At 47.5% G+C, this 26776-nt stretch overlaps 1 protein-coding gene across 2 annotated transcripts; it reads right to left on the bottom strand.

The window, feature by feature from the left end:
* Positions 1-258: 258 nt before the first annotated feature.
* Positions 259-14989, bottom strand: LYRM9 (LYR motif containing 9). 2 transcript variants are annotated; one of them, XM_082860834.1, is made up of 4 exons: positions 14952-14989; positions 4098-4240; positions 2340-2432; positions 259-1441 (listed from the first exon to the last, which is right to left on the bottom strand). In XM_082860834.1, exons 2-4 carry the CDS (start codon positions 4221-4223, stop codon positions 1424-1426), a joined length of 237 nt encoding a protein of 78 aa, XP_082716960.1. In that variant the 5' UTR covers positions 4224-4240; positions 14952-14989; the 3' UTR covers positions 259-1423. The 2 variants fall into 2 exon arrangements, with proteins under 2 accessions (XP_082716960.1, XP_082716959.1); XM_082860833.1 differs by lacking the exon at positions 14952-14989 and having other exon boundaries at positions 4098-4259.
* Positions 14990-26776: the final 11787 nt, after the last annotated feature.

The following is a 26776-nucleotide window of genomic DNA, read 5'->3' on the forward strand; positions in this document are numbered from 1 at the left end:
TCTGCTGATCAGCTGAGTGCTCGTGGGGGTATCTCAGTCACTTTAAGTCACATGACTGCAAGGACACAGACGTGCGCTAGCTCATCCTCGGGTTGAGAGTCCTTGGGGGACACTCGCATCCTGGTATGCCTTCTCCCTGTATCTTCTGGCTGCTCTGCCCACTCCGGCCAGTTACCCCGACATTCCCTGCTGCTCTCCCTCCCTCCCTCCCTCTCACCCTTCCTTCCCTCTTTCCCGGCTGCTCTCCTTTCCCTCCTAAATCTATAGTGTTTGGTACATTCACAGACCTGGCTTAGCAGTTCTGTGACCTTGAAAAGGGGCTCAACCCCTCTGAGCTCCCTTCCCCCTGGCTCCCCAGGCCGGGTTCTGGGTGAAGCACTTGGTGTACATTAGGGGTCATGACTCCTCACCGTGGCCCCCTGTGGTAGGTATGGTCATTACTCCGCTGGACAGGCAGGGAAACAGAAGCTGAAGGAGAGGAGGTAAGTGACCCAAGAGTAACTTGTGTAGAGTTGGGATGTGACCCAGGTCTGCATTCTCCACCGATTTCAGGCTCACAATAACCTCATGACTGCTGGCTTGCTCCTCCCCGCTTTCCTGCTAAGATGGAGTAAAGTAGGCAAGGGCCGCTCAAAACAGATCACAGGTTCACACAGCCTGAACGCGCCGGCATCTACTGCAGCTGCTCTGGCGTTCTTTGTTTCGCCACTCTGGCAAGGACCAGGGTTTCTGCCTCTCTGGGTTGGTGTCAGGAAGAGCAGCTGCTGGGCGGACCGCTGGGCACAGTGCAACTGCGGGGGATCAGAGGCCTGGGGTGATAGGCAGGGACGGGACCAGCCCACAAGGAACTAAGACCTGATGTGGAGAGAGCTAGAGAGATGTGTGAGCACCGTGGGAGCAGCAGAGGACGGCTTCCTCAGAGGGATGTTTACTGGCCCCACCGCATACCATGTCCTACGTCAGGCTCTTTGATTTCATCTTATCTAATCCTAATGAAGGAGGAAACTGGACTTGAAGCCAACACCCTTGAAAAGCCGCTGAGCTGAGATTCAAATCCAGATCTGTCTGGTTGTTAAACCCATGCCCTGCCCTCTGTACAGGAAGCTGTATGAGGGCACGCCAGCTCTGAGTCTCAAAGAATGATGCCCAGAGTAAATGAATCGCTTTCAGTGCAAAGTGAGAAAACACATTCTCCCCAAATCCCACATCATAACCAGCTGGAAAAGCAAACATAAGGGAGACACAAACATGGCAAGAAGATCCGTCTGAGCAAATGTCTGCTTCTCCTACCCCTGACTTCCTGCTCCCAGCCAATGAGGCTAGTGGATGTTCCAAAACTGCCGCTGCTGCTTAGGGCCAGGCGAAGCGAGGGCTCTCAATATCAGTGTCTCCAAGGCAGCTGCACTCACTACGTCCTGGAGTCTCAGTTTTGTTTCTTATACTGTAAGACAGAGAGATCATTACGAGCGGGTGAGGGAAGCCAGCAGGGGGAGGGAGGACCCGGGAAGTCCTGAGAACTGTGGTCACTAGGCCTCAGCCGCCTCCTGCAAGGGCTTCTTAGAGGCAGTGGAACCCGGTCAGCAGGCATCAGACAGTCATGTCTCTAGCTGGTTCCAACAGAAGAGGAAGCTGATGAGGTTGGGGAGAGAGGATGAGAAAGACACTGGGAACATTGGAATTGAAAATTGTGGTGTGTCCAGTCTTCCCATCAAGCTGAGTCTCGTTCAGAAGAAACAAAAAACCTCCGGTTTTTAGACGACAACATTCAGAAACCAACTAGTCCCATCACTGAGTTTAAAAAACAAATCCTGGACCCCACCTCTGGAGATCTGATTCAGAAGGACAGAGTGGTGGGGTGTGCTCCAGCTCTCAAGGCTGTTCTAATACCAAGTGTAAGGACCAGCAAGCCTGTCTGTATTCCTGACTCCCTTCCTGCCTCTACCAAAACAGATACTCGAATGTTTCCTCAGTAACCCTGCCTCACCCAGCTTTCCTCTCTGAGCCGTCGCAAGGCTGCTGCCAGCTCTGGCACTATTGCTACCAGCAAGACTGTTCTCTTCCTTCTTCCTGTGGCCCCATCTCAGCTTATTCAGCACTGTGAGGCAGAAGTTTGCCTTTAGGGATTAAGGATGCGCACCCCCTTGCAGAAAACGCAACCAGAAGGGCATCTGCCATCACCTTTGGGCTTCTGGGGAGGGGAGGGGAGCGGCTGGTGAGGGGAGGGGTGCCTCCACAGCGCTGATCGGTCTCAACTGTGGGGCAGGGGCGACCCCTGGTGGTCATGGAGATTACAGCCCTCAACCCCAACTCGCAGGTGGAAGTCGGAGCCGAGCACTTACCTTGTTCAGGATCCAGTCAGCATCTTCAATGGCTCTTTTAATAATCTGCTGGATCCTCTCAGGGCTGTCTTCATCCGAATGAACTCGGAAACTCTGGAGGTTTAAGCATAGGGAAAGATGACTAGGCAAAAATCACAGGACTGGCAGCTTCAGAGCAGCAGTTGTGGGCCAGGCACACTGTGGGCACTGTACACTCAGCATCACTCTTACCCCTCCACAGACAGTTACGATGATCACACCCGAGATGAGGAAACAGGCTCAGAAACTCTACCTTGCCGTTAAGCAATGGCACCAGCATTTGAATCCTGGACTATCTGACTACACAGCCTGTACTCCTACCAGCAGGGCAGCCGTGAAAAGGAAGACTGGCCCCAAGCTACCCCAAATCAAGCTGGGCCCAAAGGTTATCGGGTAGCAGAGGCCTAAGGGAAACTTCCATCTCTCTGCTTCACTTGCTCTTCCCAGGAAGCTGCTTTCACCAGGCTGAGCTCTCTGCATGGCTTCACCACAGAGGAGAGCAGAGTTTCTCCAGACCCATGCTGGAAAGCCATGCAGGGAAGGGAGGGGCAGTGGAGAGGGTGGCTTTGGAAAATCCCGCCAGGCCCAAAGCAGAGCAATGCAGGGCTGCTGTTTGCTTTGACCAGATGTTCGCCTTTGAAAAGCAACATGAGATTCAGGTTCACTGGTGTGGCTCTCATGGCCCTTCAAAAGAACTGGTTACTTCCTCTGATATGTCACTCTCAACCCCACATGTCCTCCTACTTATCTTTAGGAGCACCTCAAATGCTCACCTCCAGGAAGTCCTCCCAGACTCCCTCAGACAGCTAACTACTCCTTCTCCATGTTTCTACAACCCTCTGTTACTACCTCTATTTTTTTACTTTCCATACTATATTTATATAAATTTCAGCTTTTAACTTTTTATTTGGAAATAATTTTTAATCTACAGAAAAGCTGCAAGAATATTACGAAAGAATTCCCTACCAGAATCACCAACTGTTACTATTTTGCCACATTTGCTTTATCATTCTCTATATGGGTTTGTATAAAAATTTTTGGAAGCATTTAAAGTTTCAGGTATCATGACCTTAACCCCTGAATACTTTGGGTATGTAAGCAAGGGCATTATCTTACATAACCACGGTAATCAACTTCAGAAAATTGAACACTGATATAATACTGTTATCTAATCTACAGTCCATATTCCAGCTTCATGAATTTCCCCAATAATGTCCTTTACAATCATTGCTTTTTCTGGTCCAGGATCCAATCTGGGATCACTCCTTACACTTAGTTGTCACATCTCTTTAGTCCCCTTTAAACCAGAGCAGTCGTCTGCCTTTGTGTTTCAGGACGTTGACACATTTGATGAGCACAGGCTGGTTATGTGGTAGACGGTTGCTCAGTTTGGGTTTACCTGATGTTTTCTCATGATTAAATTCAGGTTGTGCATTATTGGCAGGTATGCCTGTCAAAATGATGTTATGTCTCACACTCTATTTTAATTATCTGTTTAGCTGCCTTATTCAAGCCCTGGCACAGAGCTGCTGTGCTGGGTGCATCCTGTTTCCGGAACAGAAACCAGAGAGAGGAGCTGGGCTGGCCAGCACTGCTTTCCGGTGGCTCTTACGGAACTGCCACCCCCAATCCCACCACCGGAAAAACCATCCCTGCCCACTGCCCCTGGCCCCCAACCCTGTGATAGGCCCCCTGTTACAGGAAGCCCCCCACCCCAAGCCCAGTGGACCCTACTCCCACCTGCCTGACAGCATGCTTATAATGCTCCTGGATGCCCTTGGTTGGCAGCTGCCGGCAACAGCGCAGCAGGTATCGGTAGAGCTGCAGCGGCCTCTGGACCAGCTCTGCCCCCGGTAGCGGGGCCATCTGCAAGGCCTCTGTCCCTGGAAAACACAGAGCATCACTTCTAGGCATCAAGCCAATACTCAGCCCTGGCCCCCAGCTTCCAGCGCTCTGGGAAGCAGACGTATTTGATACAGTACGGAGCCAGGTCCCCAGGGAACCCAGACCCCGAGCTCAGGCTGGGCATTCGGTCCTGCAGAAGTCTCAGCTCAGAGCAGGCCTGCAAGGACCAAAGGTGAGAGGCACAGCCTCATCCTGTCGTCTTCCTTCTGGAGACCAGCTTCAGGTGGTGGATGAGGAGGTGTCATGCCAGGAGGAATAAGGGAGATGAGCAGGAAGATCCTGCGTCACAGTCACTGAGAAACCAGCTGACTTCAGGCAACAGAGGGAAGAATGCCCAGAGGTCTGAGCCTCGCTACTCGAAGTGTGGTCCTGGACCAGTAGCATCGACATCACCCATGAGCTAATTAGAAACGCAATGTCACCCCAGACCTACTGGACAGAACCTGCAATTTAACAAGATGCTCCAGAGGATCCTGCCTGGACCTCTACTACAGCATCTTGCCTGGTGCCCCTGCCTGAAGCCTGTCACTCCCCAAGTCGCCCCCACAGTGACGCCAGAATGAGTTTTGGAACCAGTTTCTCGGCTCACCCCAGAGTCAGACACAAGGAACTTCTCCCAGACCCTTTCAGCCGGCAAGTAGGTCACCTCTTGTGCCTTTGCATACACAGCCCCCTCAGCGTGGAGCTCCCTTCCCCGTCTCCTCCATGTGAGGAACTTGTGTCCATCCTTCCAGGGCCAGGTCAGTGTCTCTTCCTCTGGGAAGCCCTTGGTGACTGTCCCTCCCTGGGGGGGTGCAGTGCCACGTTCCTGGAACTGTAACAGCGCTTCCCACACTGCTGGGGATTCATCAGCTGCCAGACCTACTGAGCCTGGCCCGGGCCCCAGTGCTTCGTGCCCTGTTTGTTGAACTGGACTGAATGGAATCTGTTATCTCCTCTGCACAGATTTCCCCTCCCTGAGAGAGAGAAGCTCACTGTGTTCCAAATGGAGAAGGTAACAGACCAAGATTAAGTGAGGGGCCTTAGTTTTAAAGTAACATAAAAAGAAGACAATCCCCACCCACTCAAAAAAAAAGAGAACCCGAATACTATATCTAAATACTAATCTATCTCAAATTAGGAAAGGACACTTGCTAAGGAGCCAGTTTCAGAGGCTCCTTCATTCCATTTCCAGCATATGATCTCCCTGGCAACAATAAAGGTCTGTCTCCACAGTTTAAATTTGCCCATTGCTCCTGGTACTATGGCCTTTCACTCTGACACTGGGGTGGGCAGGTGGCCGCCTGCCCGTCCCCAATCCTCCCACCTGGTAACATCCTGGGATGAGCCACTGGGAATCTACCCCTTCAGGTCTCAGCCCACAAGGTCTGGGTGGGACTCCACTCCAGGCCTGACCAATCAGAGCCCTTTATCCACATGGTCACAAGGACTGGTTCACAGATGGGCACATGACAAACTGGTCCAAACAGAGCAAATCTCAACACCTCTGCAGGAGTGAGTGGAAAGGCTTCATTCTTTCCCTCTAGACTTGATGCTGAGAGGACTTCACCCTCAGGGAAGCCATCTTGCCTCCTCTTGAAGCCTGAGATTGGAGCCACACAGCAGACGGCAGAGCTGAGACCCTGATTGAAAGCAAGTCTAAAGAAGTCACCTGAGTCCCAAAACCGTGCACCTGAAGGCAGTCCCAGATGTGCCTAGGGTCCCAACAAGCCGCAGGTTTGGGTTTGTTGTTTTGTCACTTGCACCCAAGAATCCTAACTGATGGACAGATCTAGCCCTCCCAAATTCTGCTTCACCAGTGAGCTCTGATGGTTCCAGCTTTAAGAAAGAGTGCAAACAGGGCAGAGCTCTTCAAGGTTCTCTTGCCACGTATATCAACCTGCCAGTCCGACTAGTCACACTTCAGCACAACAAACAGAGGGGAGCCACATATCATAGGGACAGAGACCTTCAAGGGCTACCACAGAGGACATACCACCGAAGACTAATGGGCAGACTCCACTGGCAGGCTTTCCCAAACTATATAAAGTGCTAATCAAATATTGTAAAATGCTAGTCGTGTAACAGATGGTTACCATCTGCAGTCTTTAAAATTAACACTTGGAAAGAACACAACTTTGTTACATTACTTAAAAACCCAAGCAATACTTAGAAACCAACCCGGCAAGTATGGGCGGGAGATTATTTTCAGCTCAATTATAATACTTAGTCATTCTCAGTAATAACTAGAAGAGAATGCCTGTGTGGGTCCACTCAGACGAGTTAAACTAAAAATGTTTTAATTTAATTTAAAGCATGGGTTTGTTATTAAGGCACAATGAACCTCACAGCATCATTGCTAAATCTGTAGTCAAACCCTGTAGCCCTGGGAACCCTTGCTTCGCATATCCTGCTCTTTGGATTTGACCTTGGCCTCCCCACCTGAGCTCCCTGCCTCTGTAAAGACACCTCTGTCTTCCCAGGCAACCAAACCAAAGCCATCACAGAGACAACCTGCCTTCTCCTCAATCCCCACGCCACTGGTCTCTAAGTCCTATCAAATTCTACCTCTGGACGCCCCTCAAATCTGTCCCCTCCTCTCTACTTCCACTGCACATCCTCGGTTCAGACTCTTATCACAACTCAGGCAGACACCTGCAAGAGTTCCCAGCAATCTATTGTCTGACAATCTATTCTCCACTCAACAGCCAGAGTGAATCTTTCCAAAACATAAATCTCAGCATGTCACGTTCCTGCCTAAAACCCCTGATGTCCATCCCATCCCTATCACTCATGACAACTTTTCCCAAAATATGGGACAAAGATGAAAATATTTTAAGCAGTATATGGAACATCCTTTTATTGTCATGCTTTTATATTTATTTTCATGTGTAATGAGAAAAAAAATTCCATAATCTCATAGGTATTATGGCTTACAACAGTTTAAAAAATGAACGGGCAGAAAGGTGATTTTTAAAAATGTATCAAGCAAGTAAGAATGCAGTTGAAATCTGGATATGCCAAGAATCATGAAAGTGGCATTGAACTCTGGAAAAGCACTGGTCTACAGTATAAAATCCATACTGCTTTCTATGGCCTCCAAGACCCCCTCTTGCTCTGGCCCCTGCCCACCACCCCGCATCACATCACCCAACCCTGGCTGCTGAGTCCAGGCAAACTGAACTCTGATGGCACACGACAGCCTGTGTCATGTCTGCCTGCTATAGTCTCAGCACTGTGACAGAATGCTTGGCATATAACAGATGTATTAAGGTTCTCCACAGAGGTAGAACCAATCAGATACATATACAGAGAGAGAGAGAAAGAAAGAGATTATAAGAGATTGGCTCACATGACTATTGAGGCTGGAAAGTTCAAAATCCGCAGAGCTGATATATCCCAGTTTGAGTCAGAAGGCCGGAAGCTGCTGCAGAACCAGGAAGGCTAGTCCCAGCACGAAGGCTGCGTCAGGCAGGAGAATTCTCTCTCGGTAGGGAAAGGTCTATTCAGGCTTTCCAGTGCTTGGATGAGGTCCACGCACGTGAGGGAGGGCAATTTACTTTATTCAGTCCCCTGATTTAAATGTTAATCTTATCCAAAAACACCTTCACAGACACACCCAGAATAATGTTGGGCCAAATATCTGGGCACCCCATGACCCAGTCAAGTTGACCCATAAACTTAACCATCACACATGGCTTTCCATCACCTAGTGAATAAAGTCTTAAGCTCTTTAGGCTGATGCCAATTCCGAAAGCATCCTTATCTGCCCAGATTCATCCCTCCTCACTCTTCTACCTGCCAGGCACATTGACAAAAACCACCTATAGTTCCTTGAATGATAATAACAATCGTCATCATCATCGTCATCATTTACAGTTATTATTACAACTGCCTTGCTGAATACTTATCATGTGATAGGCACTATTCTAAAAATGCACAAGAATTAACTAATTTTAATCTTCTCAGTAACTCTACAAGACGTACCATTATGCTCTCCTTTTACATATAAAGAAATGGAGGCAAAAAGAAGGGAGGAAATTTGTCCAAGGTCACACAGCTGTGAGAGCAGAAGCCAGGCTTTCCATATGGGAAGTCTGGCTCCAGAGCCCACGATGAGTGCTGCCTGGAACACTAGCCCCTGCCCCAAAAGGACTTTTATTCATCCTGTAATACATTTCTGTGGTTCTTCCTAACAGCTTCCTTCATCCCCAATTTTCTTGTTAAGGGATGACTCCTTCCCATTGAGTGTGGCCTGCTGAGACTGCCGCCAGTGGCTGCATCTCTCCCAGCCACAAGGAGAGCATCAGACCCAAACTAGGCCACTTGAGTATATGCCACCTCTGGAAATAGGGTCCTGAACATGGTTACAAAGAGCCGGCAAATGAGTTCATGTACCCCTGAGAAGTGTGTCCTGATCAGCTTCTTCCTGCTCTGAACTGTCCTTGAAGGTCCTGCTGCCTGGCCTTCCAGAAATGTCTGGATTCCTGCACAGTTCTCTCTTCTCCCTTGATTCTGTGAGCTCCTAACACTCTTCCAATGATTTCTTTTTGGTTAATTCCTCCTATCCCTCTTACCCCCACACAGAACTAGACTCTCTTCTTTATTTGTGTGTCCACAGGCTGTTGTACGTGCGGGAATCACCCTGTGTTTGCCTGTCCATCTCTCCCACCAGCCCACAAGGGCAAGGACTGTGTCAGATCCCCCACCTCAGTGCCTCAATGCCTAGCACAGTCCTGAGCACACAGTGGACTCCTCCATCAATGCTTGCTGACTGAATAACCTCAAAATCCAACCAATCCCCAAGCTTGAGCGAACAATAGCTCAGCCTTCTCCCTGCCTTCAGGCCCTGGAGGTCCAAATGTGGCCGAGACAGCCTGTGCTCCTATAAAGTGAGGACCGCTGCTCTCTGCAGGGTCCTCCATGCCTCGGTACTCCTGGCCATCACCTCTGGCAGAAACACCCTCCCTTTCCCACCCAAATACTCCAGGCCTCCTCCAGTCTCCTCAGCCTCCCTCCAGCTAACCAGCAGGAACTCCCGCAGGCCACTGACGCCTCCTACCTCACTCGGTCTGGAGAGGCCATCAGACGAGAATATCCTTGGCTCCCCACCACCATGAAATTCAGCCTCGCCTGAGAGCCGACTGATGTGTTAGGCATGGTGCAGTTTTACAACTACCCTCTGACAAAAAGCATTATAATCCCCACTTTGCAGATGTGGAAACTGAGGCTGAAAAGTGGGCTGACATGCCCACGGATACAGAACCAGGGAGTGGTGGAGCTGGGATGTGGGCTCTGGCTCCAGCTCCAGTGCTCCAACCTCCCTGAGTTCTTGAAGGAAAGGGGGCCCCTCCTTTTCCAAGGACCCGTTAGGCTCTCAGAGACTCTCTCCAGGATTAATCCAACACCCTTATGAAACGCCAACTCTTCAATCCCTCCCTATGCTCAGCCAGAATGGGCCTCTAAAAACAAAAATCTCATGTGTGAGCCCCTTGCTTGATATCCTTTAATGGCACCCACAGAACAAACGCTAGGGTCATTAGTATGTGTGCATGGTGATGGAGGGGTGGGGTGTTGAAGACTTTCCCCAATCAACCACCAACCTCTATCCCATCTGTAACCAAATCCCCATGCACTCTACGTTCTTCCCCGCTCAGTCTCCTCTGTCACTTTGTCACTCCCACAGTGCCTGGCACACAGTGGCCACTAATCAGAGGGGTGTCAGACTGAATCCTCCCTCTCCCCAACAACTTTCAGGCCACTTTTCTGTCCCTGAGTACTGACTGAGTGGAAGAGTGAAGCGTGTAGGCCCCCAACCATGGCAAGGCTGATGTGAGGATTAAATAAGAGACATAGATGCCTGGCAGCAGCTCACTGAATATGAGGTTCCTCTCCCAGGCCCTTCTCTGACCCTGGAAGAGCAGCAAAAGGGAAAACAATACGTTATGATGCCCTTTTAATGCTTCTACCCAAAATAGGAATGGCCTGCTAAAGAAAGCCTCTGGTGCAGACTGAGGTCAGAAGAGGTTTGTGCATTTCATTGATTCAGTTAGCTCTCTATACATCAGAGAGAAAAAGAAATACATCTTTTTTTTAACGTTTAAATCAAACTACAGATCACGTGAAACTTTTTTAGCTTTTCCCCAAATCAGAACTGAGTTCTGGTTACTCATCCTGCGGCCACCGAAGTAGCAGGCTCTCAGGAAAAGGTGTTAACTTGAATGAACAAAAACAGGGCAAAGTAGGCCACCTTTCAAAAGCAGGATGCCAAAGAGCTGAAAGTGACCTTCTCCCACTTGGTGTCAAAGAATCTCTTCTCATGGCAGGGAGCCACCCACCTTTTCTCCCTCGAGGCAGGGCGCTGAAAGTCCTTTCGCTTCTGAGCTAAGATCTGCCCTGTAAAATTCTACTCGCCGTTCTGAGCTCTGCCCTTTGGGGCTAAAGTCTCCCTAACCTACCACCAAGTCCAGTCTGTCATTATTCAAAGTCAATCATCCCAGCCCCCCAGTCATATCTTTTACGAGATGAGCATCCTGAAGGTGCCGTAACCGCCAATGCTTCTCAATCTCACCGCCCTCCTCTTTCTGGACACACACACATCCCTTCATTATCCATATCACTCTTCAACATATTGTCCAGAGGGAAAAACGATGGTTTGCTTGTGTTCTGACCGGCTCCGTGGGCACTGGCGCTCACATGGCAATGCCACCTCCTTTACTTGGGAATCCAAGGAATGCGTCCCAGACTGCATTCTCTGCTCTGGCCCTCACATGGCCCTGGCATTCGGCTCAAAGGAACCTTTTCTCCACGAACTATTCTTAGGTCTGTTTCCCCATCTTGTATTTTATTAGTTCAGTCCAGAGTCACAATCTACCACAATCTCTGGGACACCTGATCCTGTCTGTTATCCAACTCAATTCAGCACAACAAAAGCACAGAAACGATCACATACGAGGTACAAAGCGGGTACAAAGAGAGAGAGTAAGCCCAGCAAGCTGTGTCAGTCACCCATGCAAGGCCATTCTGAGCATCTATCCCATGTGTGACTCTGGACTCAGCCCTAGGACCACAGAGATGAACGGCCTGACATGTTACATGGCTCTCCTACCCCTGGCCTCTGCAGAGCTGACGGCATGTCTTACTACCTACCATTCAGGGAGTGATTAGCATATGTCAGGGAGGTGTTGACAGCTTTGCATGTGTTATCTCAAGTATCCTCACAACAATCTTATGGAGTAGGTATCATTAGCCCCATTTTACAGATGAGGAAACTGAAACTCTTGAGAGGTTAAGTAACTTGCCAGAGGCCACACAGCTAGTACATGGTCAGGTAAGGAATCAAACCTAGGCCTATTTTATTCCAAAGCCCATGCCCTCACCTGCTTCTAACATTACCTATGTCTATATCTGAGCCACTCGCAAATGCTGCCCAGATCAGGGCTAAGGACCCCACTGAGAACTCTCCCCAGGGCTCCTTCAGGACCAGGTCCAAGCATTCATGAAAGCACCTGACTATACTATATCCAGTTCTTGGTTTTCAACCTTCTCCATAAACCCTTGTTCCATGCTTTTCAAAAACCCAAGGACCTCATCTATGGCTTCCCCCTGCATACAGATGAAAAAACAAGTCCCAAGACTAATGTCAATTACACAAAGAAAAGGGGCAACTAGAGAAATACTAAAAAAAAAAAAGCTCTTAGGAAACCCAAGGAGAATTTGACAGAATAAAGGAAAAGAGTGAAAATAAAGTCACAAAAGGGATTTCCTGGGAGCCAAATGGCATCACCATTACAGATGCTGAGAAACAGACCTTCAGCCCCATTTAATCCCACTGTCTTTCCCTAACCTGTGCCCTGACATAGGGCACATAAAAATAAATGGAAAAAAAAAAGTCATACATTAAAAAAGAAAGAAAAGAATGGAACTACAGAAAATAATCAGAAATTACACCTCACTGAGCACTGATAAAGCTAAATTAAGCCTGTATAGGACATTGTTTAAATATGCAATTATTCTTCTGGATGGGTAAAGTCGCAATATAGGAACAGAACGGTTCTGCTCCCCCCAACTCCGGGGCTCCAGCTTGAACGCATGTTCTCCCAAGCTAGAAACGGGGACAATCCTCGTTCCTCCAGTCTCTCTCCCACATGGTCAAGGCTCTCAAGATCCAGCCCCAGGGACACTATCTCGGTTCCCAGCTTTGTAACAATGCCTCCTCATCCAGCCTCTCTCCTTCCAGTCCAGCCCTCACAGTGCCACCCAAGGACACTTCCTACAAAACACACCCTCCTCCAAAACCTCTGTGGAATGTTCTTTATCCAAGGCCCTCTGAAGTCTGGTTCCAACTTCTCTCATTAAGTTCACCCTCTCTGGCCTTCGGCTTCCTCCTCTGTAAACTGGACAACAGAATATGTACCTCATGGGGGGTTTGCAAAGATCACTCAGGCTAACATCAGTACACTGCCTAGCCCAGGGGCTGGCACGTGTTAGGTGCCTGGACGTCTTACCCTTTCCTACTCTACCTGGCCACCTGTGTTCCTTGCTGTTTGTCAGCGTCTGGAGGACAGAGACTATGTTAGTCACCCCTCCATAGTCAGCAGCGCCCGGTACATAAAAGAAGTTCAATAAATGTGTGCTGATGGATTTCCCACTTACCAAAGAGGAACTAAAGCCAGGAAGAAGGGGACTGTCCTGAAGTCACAAAGCCAGCAGGTGGCAGAGGCAGGTCTCAAGCTCAGATCTTTTGGCTCTGAATCCTCAGCTCTTTCTACCACACCTGCTGTCTCAAAGGAGCCTGAACATCACATTTGTCAGCCCAAACCACCCTGGGCCTTTACAGTTTGAAGTGAACCTGGTGAGCTATTCCAGCCAAAGCAAACCAGAAACATCATCCAAAAGCAAACATGCTGGTTGCAGAGCAGAGCAACCAGCAACCTCAACTGAATCTGGTGATATGAGTCTGCTTTGTGCCAACGGCCTTGCCCACACAGGCCACAACACACTCTACTTGAGGGCCAAAGACGGGAGCTGATGTATTATACAGCTACCAGGTGCCAGATACTGGGCTGGGTACTTCAAAGGGGCTACTGAAGCGCCAATCCTGTTACTCCCACTTTACAGAGGAAGAAAACTGAGGCTCAAGGTCACACAGAAGAACGAGCTAAGAGCCACAGCTGGGCTTCTCCCTTCCTAACTCAAGCTCTTTCTACACACACCCAGGGCTTGTCTCCAAGGACCCTTGAGCTGAGAGCGCCTGGTTCACCCTTTTTCTCTCGTGCTCCTCCTCCCTCTGGCCTCCTTGCTTGTCCTCACATACCCAACCACTCTTCCAGGCACCCACGTGGCTCACACGCCCATGTATCCAAGTCTCATTTAAGAGACCTTCTCTGGGGCTTCCCTGGTGGCGCAGTGGTTGAGAGTCCGCCTGCCGATGCAGGTGGACGCGGGTTCGTGCCCCGGTCCGGGAAGATCCCACATGCCATGGAGCGGCTGGGCTCGTGAGCCATGGCCGCTGAGCCTGCACGTCCGGAGCCTGTGCTCCGCCACGGGAGAGGCCACAACAGTGAGAGCCCCGCGTACCGCAAAAAAAAAAAAAAAAAAAAGAGAGACCTTCTCTGACCACACTATAGTCCTTTCTTCTTTCCTTCACAGCATTTCTTTTTTCTTCACGGCATTTTTCACCACGATATATATTTACTTATTTGTTTGTATTCATTCCCCCACTGGAACGTAAGCTCCACGAGAGCAGGAAGTTTATTTTGTTCATGGTTGTATCCCTAGTACAGTACAGAGTCTGACACACAGAAGGCACGTGTGTGCTGAAATAGTCATTGGGCACCAATAACGTGCTAGCTGCTGGAGTTACGGAAACAATCAAGGCAAGTTCTGACCCCACAGAACTTACACAGTAACAGAGGATAATAAAAACCAAGTATTCAATTATAACTAAATACTACAAAGTGGAATTCAGGTCCCTGAGAGACTGGCTCATGGGGTCCCTCACCCAGTCAAGGGTCAGAGGTTTCTTGAGAAAGGAACATTAAATCTGAGGTCTGAAGGACGAATAGAGCGTGGCTGGGTGGACGTGGACGCAGAGAGCGCAGCCTGCGTTCTGCGACTAAACTAAAAGACACTGAATTGTGCACTTGAAGTGGGTGAACAGTATGGTGTGTAAAAACAAACAAAAGGAAAGATTAGTCCTAAGGGCTCAGGGGTTTCGGCCACGGAGTGACTTGATCAGTTAGGCAGAAGCGTAAATCAAAAGGTGAAGGTGACTCGAGGTAAGCGCCCTCACGGGGTGCTGCGGACAGTCGGCCCGTGCAGGGGCCACGACTGCTTTTGAAAATGGGCAAACTGAGGCCGACGGCGGAGACGTGTGCCCGTCAGGAACATTCCACCAGCGGGCCCGGCGCCCGCAGACCCCTGGGCTCCCCGTGGCGCCCCCAAACCCCCGGCGTGCTGGGCCTCCTCCGCCCGAGCCGCCCCCGCGAGGCCTGAGGCGCGTCCAGGAACCGCGCTCTGGGGCACACGGCTCCCCGGAGGCAAGACGGTCGGGGAAGGAAACGCAGCGGCACTGAGTCTTCCACTAGCCGCGCCAGGCCGAGGACGCCCGAGACCTCACATCCCCAGCCAGTCCCCGCCACCACGGGTGGCTCAGGCCCCCGTGCGCCCACCCGCGCTCCCACCCTCCGCCGGCGCCTAGCGGCTCACCGGCCTCCACAGGAAAACGTCAGCTTCGGACGCGGCGGACGCGGCTACCACCAGTGCGCTTCCGCCCCCGGATCGCCGAAGCACCGCCCCCGGGTCGCCGAAGCACCGCCCCTGCAGGGCGACTTGAGCCGAGCGCCCTCTATCGGCCGCGCGCGGGACTTGGGGTCTGTTAATGAGGAAACCCTACTGGGTGCCCTTTCCCTGATCCGAGTACACCCGGTTGAAAAAGAAAGCTGTCCCACTCACAACCTTCCTTACCTTAAACACCCACCCTTCCTTTTGGCTTTTGTTACCTCGGATATAAGCCCTGAAGACAGGCTCTCCCCATTTTCCTGAGTATGGATTGCTGCTAAAATATGAGGGGTGTTCAAGATCTATGAAAAGGCTTGCAGAAGGACTTTTCCTAAACCGCTCTTGTTGATGACGGGAATTATATTTGGATGGGAATCTGCGTTTTGAGTCATTTCATCAAATTACAGTCCCATAACACCTGTCAAAAGAATAAATATGAGAGTAATAGGCATGCTTCCTTTCAGACCCATCTATAATTATAATTGAGGAAAAGAATACAGAATTTAAACTCACAGCGACTGCCAGTATCATTCTTTGAAAATGAAATAATGCTGTTTTATTAAATAGGCTCTCCCCGCTTTCTAATGTTTAGAGCTAAAGTGCTTCTCTGAATTGATTTAAATACAAGTTTTATATCCTGAAAGAGATAAAGATGAGTCTTTATCTTAAGGCAAACCCCCTGTTCAATGATGCCGCTGATCTTCTCTCAGCTGATGCCTAAAAGGGAGTTAGGTTGTTAGTAGATAATATTGCTTCTGTTCACGTCTCTCTTCTCTAGGGCTTTTTAAACCTATTTGTAATGAAAAGGCCGATTTCCTTACACAGACAGACTCCATGTGTAGCTGATTTAACAAGATAACTTTTTATTTTTCCTTTTTTTTTTCTTTTTCTTTCTTCTTCTTCTTTTTTTTTAAGGAAAACATTGCTCCCTGGTGGCACCTGGGGATCTCTTTTCCTCCTTTAAGGTAAGAAAAGCAGGAGATATTTCTTAACAGAAGTGTTTTTTAAAGTTTTTCTCTTTTTTTCCTAACCTCCTTTAGAGTCTCCTTCCCCACTTCCTCCCTCCCTTCCTTCCTTCCTTCCTTCCTTCCTTCCCTCCCTCCCTCCTTCCTTCCTTTCTTTTCTTTCCTTCTTTTTTGTCCTTCTTCACCTAACATACTAGCCTTCCTCCAAATCATTTGGGGGTTCCTCCCCTGAAATACTCAGATAATGACCTCAATCCTTCAATTTATTTTCAATATGTAGACTTGGACCAAATATATCTGAAACATATGATTGTACCCTCATAAATCAGCCCCTTTATTTACACACGCATAGTCAGAGGCGCATCGTTAGTGTTGATCCAATCGATAAATCATTAAGCTTTTAGAGCCCTTTTAAGGAACAATCTGTAGTCACCATCCATTCCTGTTTTCAGCCTTAGGATCACTTAATATTTTGAAGAAATATTACAGTCTGTTCTTTGGCCCTATCTCTCTTTTGTTCCTTGATCACTGTGTTCCCGCATCAGAAACATTGTTCTAATACCTAGATCTTATAAAATATTCAAGATGCAAGCTGTTCACGTTACCTCAGAAAGACTCCACCTTCAGAACCATGGGTGCCTGTTCTGTCTTGACAAACACACGAGATTTTACCTTTCACAAACATTCCTTATAAGCGTCCAAGAAAAAAATAATAATAACCCAAAGTAGAGTAGGCTTGGATACCAATTTCCAATTGTTTTCCAAATCGTAATGGAAACCTAGATTGTGAACTAATTGGATTATAATACTTCTAACGTGACAGCAACCTTAGGTTCTTACAGATTGAATAGTAAAACTGAAGAATTCTTACCAGTCCGAACCTTCACAAAAATTACACCAGGCCCACAATCTAATGAAAACCCAACCATTCTTACCATGTCATTTTCCTTTCCACTGACATTTTAGCAGATGAACACCCTCATGTCAGACTGTGCACGATATTTCGAGATGAACAGAATTGAAAGACTTTTTACTTGAGAACTTTGTCAACCAAGAGTTGGCTGTCGAGGGGACATTTTCTCCCAGGGGCGTTATTCGACTTTCCTAAGAAATACATCATTCCGCTCTCTTGATTTCTGACAATGTGTCATTTAACCTGACAACTGCAGGTTTGTAACCATATCTGTGGGGAAAGTTACAAGTCCTGAAGTTTCTTCTAGTTTAAACCTGTTTTTAGATTTCAAAGAGACAAGATACATTTGCATCCTCTGATTAAATCAGGTTATTGTCTCAAAGGCTGACCATGTAAATAATTCAAATTCATTCATCGCTGTACAATAGATTTAATAAGCATAATAAACACTTTGAAGAAAACACTTAGGACGCTTGGTCTGCCCTTGTTCTCATTCCCCATTATCTCAGATTTCCTTGTGAACAGATTGAGCGGTACTACGGGGTTCTCTTCTATTCAAAATATGCAAAGTTGCTATCGACCAGTTTGCAATTTGCATGTCTCAAATCCTGCCAGAACACAGGGTGAGGGGCATGAGGTGACTGGTGAATGTGACAAAAGGGGACATCAGAGTGAAAATGGAAACCCCAGTGAACAGATCTTCTCTACCCTGGGGTATTGCAAAACATAACCCTCACTGACTACTGAAGATTTCTTTTTTTAAGACAACGAAGATATTGGGTATGAAAGGTTACGTGAAATCTCAGACAACTGGTGTCTTTTTTCTTTAATTGCTGGGTTGAAGAACGGGATGAGCAAGGATTTAAAGATATTTATAAAAAAGAGTAAAGAGGGAGAAGGGTACAATTGTGACTGTTTACAACACACACTTGGAGAGTAATTTACCGCCTGGGTTTTAGCCTTCCTGGACCTCTCTCTGTCTTGTGTTACTTTCTGCAGCTCCATAAATCTAAGCTTGCTGACTGGTATATATCATTCTATATTCTTAGTGTGTTCTGTGGTCATATATTTACAGTGGCCACACGTGAGACCACACTGATAATCAGATGTATGTTATCTCTGAATACTGAGTCTCTACTTTTTCATCTCTTGAAAATATGCTCAATGTCTCATGATTTCAGATTATAAATAACATGCACACAGACGTGAAATTTTTTGTGTACATCAGCTTTGGAATGGAATTTTTCCCATAAAAAGTATATGTGCCTGCTGGGTGTGTATATGGAGATATTAACAAAGGAGAGAACGTGTTTGGGAATATTTTTCTGTTTTGCATTTTGAAGGCGTTTGACTAAAGATCCACTTTAAAATCACCATGTTCACGAAGTGTAGTTCTGTTTCCACTGACTACATCTGCAGAGCCTCAAGATGGCCACGGACAAGAATTAAATGCCACAGTTCATAGAAATGGAGACTGTTTGAAATGATCAACTTTATTAAACAGGATTATTTGGAGGAAGATGAGAGACAAAGCATAGAGGGCGAGGTGGGAGAGAGAAGAGCGGGACAAACAAAGGAGAGGAGTGGAGAATGAGAAGAAGTAAAAGGAAGTTATCTTTTTGATCCTTCCCCAAAGAGAAAGGCCTGATAAAGTTAAGTGAAGCAGCCCTGAACAGAAGAGCGTTATTAATTAAGAGAAACCATTATACATTTTGGCCAGGAAGTAAGGTGTTTTGGTCAATCAAATAGGTAGTTAATAGTTACCTTCCACTTCAGCGAACATTTGTTGAGACTCCTCCACGTGCAAAACTCGGTGCAAAGCCCGGAGTCTTAGCAGAAGCCTCTGGGCTCCATCTCTCCCAGTCCGGCTCTCCCGTCCTTCTCCACTTTTTGTTAGAAGCACATCTGATCTTGACACTGTCCTCCTTTAGCCCCTGTAATGGCTTCTCAATGTTCTCTGAATAGATATTCCAGACTCCTTGCCACCCCTGCAGGGTCTGCTCTCTTAGGCTTCACTTGGCGTTCCCGGTCCCCTGCTGGGGCCACTGTGGGCTTTCAGACCCTCAAATACCCCATGTTCCTTCCATCCTGCTCCTCCTTTAGATCAACTTCCCTGATGCCCCTACTCCCACTAGACACTGGGGCAGATAACCCTCTCCTCCCAAACAGTAGCCTGTACTTCTCTCTGAGGCATACATCACAGTTTATAATTATATAACCTTAGTTTGGGTTCCCCCAGAAGCAGATGACTTTGAAGTGAGGGTTCGAGAGCAAGTAATTTATTTGGAAGGTGAGCCTAGAAAATATCCATTAAGGGCAGTGAGACAGGGAAGGGAAGGCAGCCCATAAAGAGAATCTTGCCCAGCAAGTTACCACCAAGGGCAACAAGTTTCATCCTGCTGGGGAACCAACGCGGAACACACACCTCAGTTATCCCACCGGAGGGTCGTGGGACCCCGGGTACTTACACATCAGTCCCTGTTAGTTACTGGTTGAATGACGCTCTCAGCAGCACTGACCCCCTGATACTTCTGGCTTGCAGTGCTCTCAGGCAGGGATGCAGATGCTGGCAGCTGCAAGTCAGCCAGGTGTGCACAATGTAAGGCTCAAGGAATTATGGGTGAGGCACTGACAGTTCTGCTGTCGGTTCTAGTTACATACACATGTGCATTCACATTTAATACATACGGATATACGTATGTTGTCTTCCCCACTAGAGCCCCATGAGAGCAAAGACTGAGTAGCAGTGTTGCAGTGTCCCCGTGCCTGTGCCCCACTTCCTGCGGTCCACCATTAAAATCACGCCCCCTTACCAACCCCCTCAATTCCCTGGTTCCTCTTGCCCTCTGTCACACATGCTCTGGATGACCCTGTCATCCTCCTTCTCCAACCTGCACCCAAGTGGATTAATGTTGGCACATAGAGCTGATAAGTTTCACCTTATTTTTTTTTAATATTTATTTATTCATTTATTTATTTTGGCTGCGCCAGGTCTTAGTTGTGGCATGCGGACTCTTAGTTGCGGCCTGCGGACTCTTAGTTGAGGCACACACGCGGGATCTAGTTCCCCGACCAGGGATGGAACCCAGACCCCCTGCGTTAGGAGTGCAGAGTCTTACGCACTGGACCACCAGGGAAGTCCCATGTTTCACTTTAAATTTATGATCCAAACTCAAAGGCATACTGGATGCTGCCTGGAAAGAAAATGACCATTTCTCAGAACTCCCACAGCCCACCTCCACCCTCCCTCTCTGCTCATTGAAAAGTTAGACACCCTCAGTCAAGAACTTCCTCCCCTTCTCACCCCTTCTCCTTTTCTCCTGTTACAAGGAGGAAAGTGTCCTTTTGCCTTTGAAAAAACCAAACCCCCTGCTGGTCCTCTGGATTCTGTCCCCTCTGCCTTCCTGCAGTTTACCCCTCTCTCCCACATCATTAACCTCCTCTTCTCCACCTGTTCATTTTAAGCAACGTACCACCGTGGTCCATAGGCCTTGCTACTCAAAATGGGATTCACAGACCAGCAGCATGGGCCTCACTTGGGAGCTTGTTAGAAATGTAGAATCTCCCACCCCACACCTACACAATTAGAATCTGCATTTTAACAAGATCCCCAGGCACGTTAAAGTTTGAGAAGCACTGGGCTATTTATGTAGTCTATTTCTCCAGTCTATTTCTCCACCCCCCGCCACAGCCAAATTTTATCCATTCATTCGACATATGTTTAATACCTACAGGTACCAAGCAATCTTCTAGGTTCTGGGGATACAGAGAAATAAAACATGACAAGATCACTGTGCATGTGTGGCGTCCTGGTGGCAGAGAACAGCAAAGAAAGAAAGAACACACGATCCGATCATAAATAAGTGTTTTGCAGAGAAATAGCATATAGTCATGTGATAGTCACCAGAGGGCTACTTCAGATCACTCCAAAGAAGTGACATTTAAATAGAGATCTAGGGACTTCCCAGGTGGCACAGTAGATATGCATCCGCCTGCCAATACAGGAGACACGGTTCGATCCCTGGCCCGGGAAGATCCCACATGTCGTGGGATCAGGCCGTGCACCACAACTACTGAAGCCCACACGCCTAGAGCCCGTGCTCTGAACAAGAGAAACCACCGCAATGAGAAGCCCGCGCACTGCAACGAAGACCCAAGGCAGCCAACAATAAATTAAATTTTAAAAATAAATAAATAAACTGATATCTAAGTGAAGAAGTCATCATTAGCTGTCTACACACGCTGCCTCATTTCTTCACTCATTCACCCGTTCACCCTTTGGGGGATACAGTAGGCTTCCACCTTCATGCCACTGAAGCTGCTCTTTTCCGGACGCGCAGGCTCAGCGGCCATGGCTCACGGGCCCAGCTGCTTCACGGCATGTGGGATCTTCCCAGACCGGGGCAGGAGCCCGTGTCCCCTGCATCGGCAGGCGGACTCTCAACCACTGCGCCACCAGGGAAGCCCAACTGAAGCTGCTCTTAACAAGGTTTTCAGTGGCTTCCACGTTGTCATAAGCCATGGCTCATTCTCTGTCCTTAGCTTTCTCTACTTTCCAGCAGCCTTTGCATCAGTTGAAAACACCTTCCTTCTTGAAACATTGTCACATTAGGTTAGTTATGTAATTAACATTTTCTTCGCCATATAGTGTTCAACATTAGCTCTTGCTAGAAAAAAAAGACTTTTGTGAGTAAGAGAAGAGAGGGCAGAGAAGATAAAGGGGAAGGAGATAAATGAGATATATTTTATTCAAGCATAAACATGTAATTCCAAATGGGACAAAAAAATACATTTTACGTGTTTAAAAAATCCTATGTCATGTCCGGTGTATCTGGAAGTGAGAGACATAACTGCTTTGATCCAGGTCACAAAGGAAAATGTTGATTCAGTGTTCCTTCCAGACCAGCCTCTCTGAGCCCTACGTTAGTTCTCAGGGGACCTGGACAGGAAGGAGAGCTGGAGGGGGCTAGGAGGCTTCCTGCAGGACCACGAGTCTAAACCCCCCTCCCAGTCCTGGAGGGCAGGTTGGTGAGGGACAGGGAGATTTCAGAGGAGGAAGATTACTTGCTGGAAACTACAGAATCTTACCCAGGAGATGGATGGAAGGTATTATTAGCCTGCTGATGTATGGAAAGACCTAATTCAGCACCGGGAAGTTGGTTTAGGGATGTCAGTGTGTAGTGTACCAAAATGCGGGTTCATAAAAGTAGAGGACAGTCTGTGTATCACATTTACCACACATGGATTGTGAAGGTATTTCTTTTTAATTACCAAATACTGTTAAGCCCATCAGGAGCGCTGCCCTAGTACTTGCATGCTGAAGCTTGGTCCCGGTCCACAGGGCGATAGACCCACAGCCACCGATGCACGCATACGCCATCATGGTTGCTTGACACCCTGACTTTGTGGCTCTCTGCCGCCCTGGATCCAAGCTCATCAGCATTTGGCTCTCTGTGGTTATGGGGATATGTTCAAAAGTAAAGAAAAACTCAGAGGTTAGGAGATGGTTACAGCTTCATGCCCCTGCCTACCACAACAGCACAGAAGAGTAGTAAGATCAAAAGAAGAATATATTGTGACATGTGAAAATTATATGAAATTCACATTTCAGTGTCCATAAGTAAAGTTTTATTGGAACACAGTGATGCCCGTTCATGTACATGTTGTCTCTGACTGACTTTGTGCTCTGATGGCAGAGCTGAGCAGTTGTGACAGAGACCACGGGTCCCTCGAAGCCCAAAATACTCTCTGGACCTTTAGAAAAAAAAAATTGGCCAGTCCAATTTGCAGAGTGGTCTGCAAAAAGCGGTGCAGGTGTTTCAGCCTTGGATGCTAGGTTCTGTGCAATGGAGCCCTGACCTACCTTTGCAGCATTCCCTCTAGTGCTTTCCTTCATGTCCCTCCTGTAAAGGCCATGGTAAACATCTTGTTCCTCATTTAAATTTCATGCTGTTCCACCTCTGTGCTTTCTCCTTGCTGTTCCCCTCTTCTAGAAACCACACCCCACACTCTCAGTTTGCTTTTATGCCAATTTACCCCAACCTTCAAGCAGGCCTTCCTAACTCCCTCAACTATAATTTATTCCTCCACCCTCTTTTTTAGCCATAATTCTTTCCGTACTGTCTCATGACACACCAGTTCTCTACTTTGCATTATAATTATTTATGCACATGTTTTATTTCCCCGCTAGACTATAAACTCCTTGAAGAATGCATTGGCTCATTACAAAATTAGCATTCTGAGAACCCTGATTTGCATCACACATAAGATCTCTTGTCTTCAGCAAAAAGGAGTATACTTATGACACATATAATTGGCACTTATCACACAAATCAGTGATAATGGGGAACAAGGGCAAGATGGTTAATTAAAACCCCCAGCAAATTCCTCCAAAATTCATTTGCCTTCCCTACCATTTTACCAATATGATATGCACTGGTTTGTATTAAACCCCCTTTCCGCACACTTTGTAGATGTGTAACTGCACTGCTCACCATAAAGTGAGTAGCGGCAAAAAGACCAGAAGTGAATAATCCACCAGCTGAAATCACCAAGCCTCCAGGAATGGGAAGCTTTGGGAGCGTTCTTTCCAGCGAGGGTTATGAGCCTCTGAACTTTCCACCCCCGGGGCTGCATAAAGATTTGAATTTGTTTGTATGTCATTTGGAACTTAGATATGGAATAATAATCTTTTGGTACGGCCCTGATACTCAAAAGAATAGGCAAATTTAAAGTTAAAAAATAAATCAAACAATCAAGTTCCCTGCACATATGTTTGATAACGAAGGCCAAATATTCTACTGCAAACATTAATTCAACAAGAGATGATAAGGAAATAAAATAAAGATGAAGAGTAACCCTGCTTGCCAAAGCGCCATATGCGTTTGAGATGATTCTCGGCACCCATGACTAGTGTACACAAATATTGTGTTAAACCTCTCCTCCTAATAGCCTCATTTCTCACATGCTCTTCAGAGGGAAAAATGTGATGCTAATTTAAGATGACTTATCCTGCTAAGCACATAAATAAAAAATAGTTCAGAATCCAGAACATGACAGAACTCCCCTTTCACATCTAATTAAGTACTTTTAATTGGCAATTCAATTGGCAGACTGTATATTTCGGGCTGGAGAGAGGAATGCAGAACAGACCCCTGGTAAGATCCAAAGGAGGAGGTGTGGGGCATAGACAATTGCTTTATCGTATGAGACGCCGAAATGGGATGTCAGGCGACTATCTGTACATCTGGGAAGGAATTAGCAGTGAACAGGGCAAATGCTAGAGGGTCTGATCATGATTATAAAATGTCATTTAGAAAGATATTTACATTGTTAATTAAGCAGTGAAGCTGATAACTGCTATGCTGTAAATTGTGCTAATTACCCCAGTGCCTTGGAAGGTTTTCTAATCAGCCAGATCAATAGGCTCCTGGTTTATGCTAATACTGCAGCGTCATCCTCCTAAGTGCTTTGCTTACAAGCAGTCTGAACCCAGTACAGCTCCCGCCCACTGTCCTGTGCTACAGGCAGCCAGCATTCATCTGTCTGCCCACATCACACTGGTGAGGCTGATGCCCGCTCACCCCCATGGCCCACAGCGAGGAAACAAGAATCCCACCATGCACCGCGCCTCCACCAATTGTTCAGGAGAGAGGGCTGAGCCTTTGTGCTCTGTGAGATTTTTATGTGGCCACAGCCCTGTTTTCTTCCGACCATTAGAAATATCACATGGTCCTGAGAGATAAGGGCCACAAAGGAAGACCTAGATGCAAGTCTCTGCTCTGCCATTGTCTTTGATGAGATGACCTTCTTTGATGAGATGGTCAAAGAGGGTCAAAGAGGAGACCTTTTTCCAGGCTCCTTTGTAGCCATCTCCAGCCATGTGACTAGGTCCTGAAAATGGAATGTGAAGAGATGGGAGATGTGCTGCTTCCACGTTTAAAAAGGTCATCTCATCAAAGAAGCAGGACACACCAGTTGTTTCCACGAGGCTGAGTGTAGACCAAGTGAGGGGGTCAATTCAGTTCAACTACTGGGTAGACTTTTAGGGTTTTTTGTTTGTTTAATCACTGAATTAAGTGATTGTTAGTATGAACAGACTGGTCTTTCGAGCCAGAAGAACCAAACCGCTTCCAACACAACACCAGTCTCTCTGGAGCCCCAGCATGACAATAAGGGATCTGAAATATGTGATAAATGACAGAAACATCTAATGCCACGTGCTCTCATGTGTTCACCTGGCTCTTGGTCATCCACAGGAAGGCGGAGAATGTGCATGAAGGAGATCCAGAAATAATTCCTTTACCTCATCACAATCTATAGTTTTTATCTTTTTCCCCCATTAAAACGCAAACCAAAAGTCAGCAGCTGGTAGCCAAGTGGCCTGGTTTGAAGATGAATTTTCTGTTTCTCTCTCCTTCCTTGGTAGGTGTCCTAATGAACAGTCAAGATCCCACTTGGAGGGTAAACAGGGCAAAAAAGAGAATTAGCAAAGGGCTTGGGTAACTCACGGGTTGATAATCTGTCTCCAAATTACGGAGAGTCAACTACACATGAACTTTAAGCTGCAGCCCAGGGAGAGCTCGGAGGTGGAAAGCCACGGTGAGAGAGATGCAGAGGCACAATAAGGGTGGGAAACAGCTGGCATCCATTTCTTCTCTTGAGAAACAGAACTCCTTCTGTGTGCCTCCGCACGGGGCTCCCCAGCTTTCATTGCCAGCTCCGGGGCCCCCACGGGCAGAGCCTCCCGAGTTCAAGGCCAGCTCCTGTGCTGGGCTTTGGGATGGGGCCAATTTGTTGAGTTGTTTCAGTGCTTTGATGTGTAAACTAATCATCCGTCATTGTGCTCTAATTAAACTTAAGTGGTGCAATGGATTTGCTGTCATAGAGGCCAGGGCCCTTCCTGGACTGGGGGAGGGAGGGGCAGTGTCTGTTGGCCGAAAGCAGCCCTGCCCCAGGAGTGCAGAGAGCGAGGAAATGCCAGACAGGAATCTGAAAGGAGCTGGAAATGCTGTTTTGGGTCCAGGAGGCTGGAGGAAAATGTGACAAATCAGAAACTAGGGCAGGTCTATGAGTCTCTGATTTCCTGGGTGATGTCGCCCTCAGCATGAGTGTCTAGACATAACAAGCTCGGGTCAAGTGGGTAATCACAAGGTGACCTTACTGTTTGCCATGGTAACAGACCTCTCAGGGGCCAGCTGGCCCTTGTATCGCCAAAATGTAACCCAGTTGCATAAGGTGGATGAGCTATTTCCACCTCCATGAGCCAAACCCTCTGATCAAAATGTACAGGGAAGGTAGTATCAGGACTCTTTAGAAACTATAGATTCTCATGACTATTTACTCACCCCTGCCCCCCTTGGTATTTGTATTCTAACTTAAAAGAAGTGTCTCTAGAATTACAAAGGGGAGAGTGGGTCCTCCTTCTGAAGGAGAGCCAGAGGAAAGGGGGAGAAGATGGTGGTGGTACAGTTGACATCGTGACATGTGTCCTGGGAGTAAAGTCACTGGTCCTAGTTCTGACTCTTCCCTGGCTCAAATGATCACCAAAGGGCAGGGAAGAGGATGTTTATGTCCCTTACTGCTTCCACATTTTGTGAGAACTCCACATGGATAATACTGGTTTATTTGTACTGTTGACTCAATGTAACTGATAAATCCTATTCCATAGAGACAAGATAATGGCATAATGACAAAACTCTTCTCTTTTTCACCCATGTATTCATTCAGCAACTATTGATTGAGTATCTAGGTACAAGGCATGCTATACGATCAAGGCTGTGCAAGATACAGATGAAAGAATTCATGCTCTCAGAGGACAGACAAGATGACCATACATGATTCAACAGTTGCAAGTAATTCAATAGAAAATGTAA

Source organism: Leucopleurus acutus (genome assembly GCF_964270905.1).
Source record: "Leucopleurus acutus genome assembly, chromosome: 19".
Classification (NCBI taxonomy): Eukaryota; Metazoa; Chordata; class Mammalia; order Artiodactyla; family Delphinidae; genus Leucopleurus; species Leucopleurus acutus.

Excerpts from the sequence above, each read along its gene's own strand:
- LYRM9 (XM_082860834.1), bottom strand. The coding sequence starts at position 4,223 with ATGGCCCCGCTACCGGGGGCAGAGCTGGTCCAGAGGCCGCTGCAGCTC. Across the intron at positions 2,433-4,097 it reads ATAAGCATGCTGTCAGGCAG|AGTTTCCGAGTTCATTCGGA; the intron begins GTGGGAGTAGGG and ends TTAAACCTCCAG.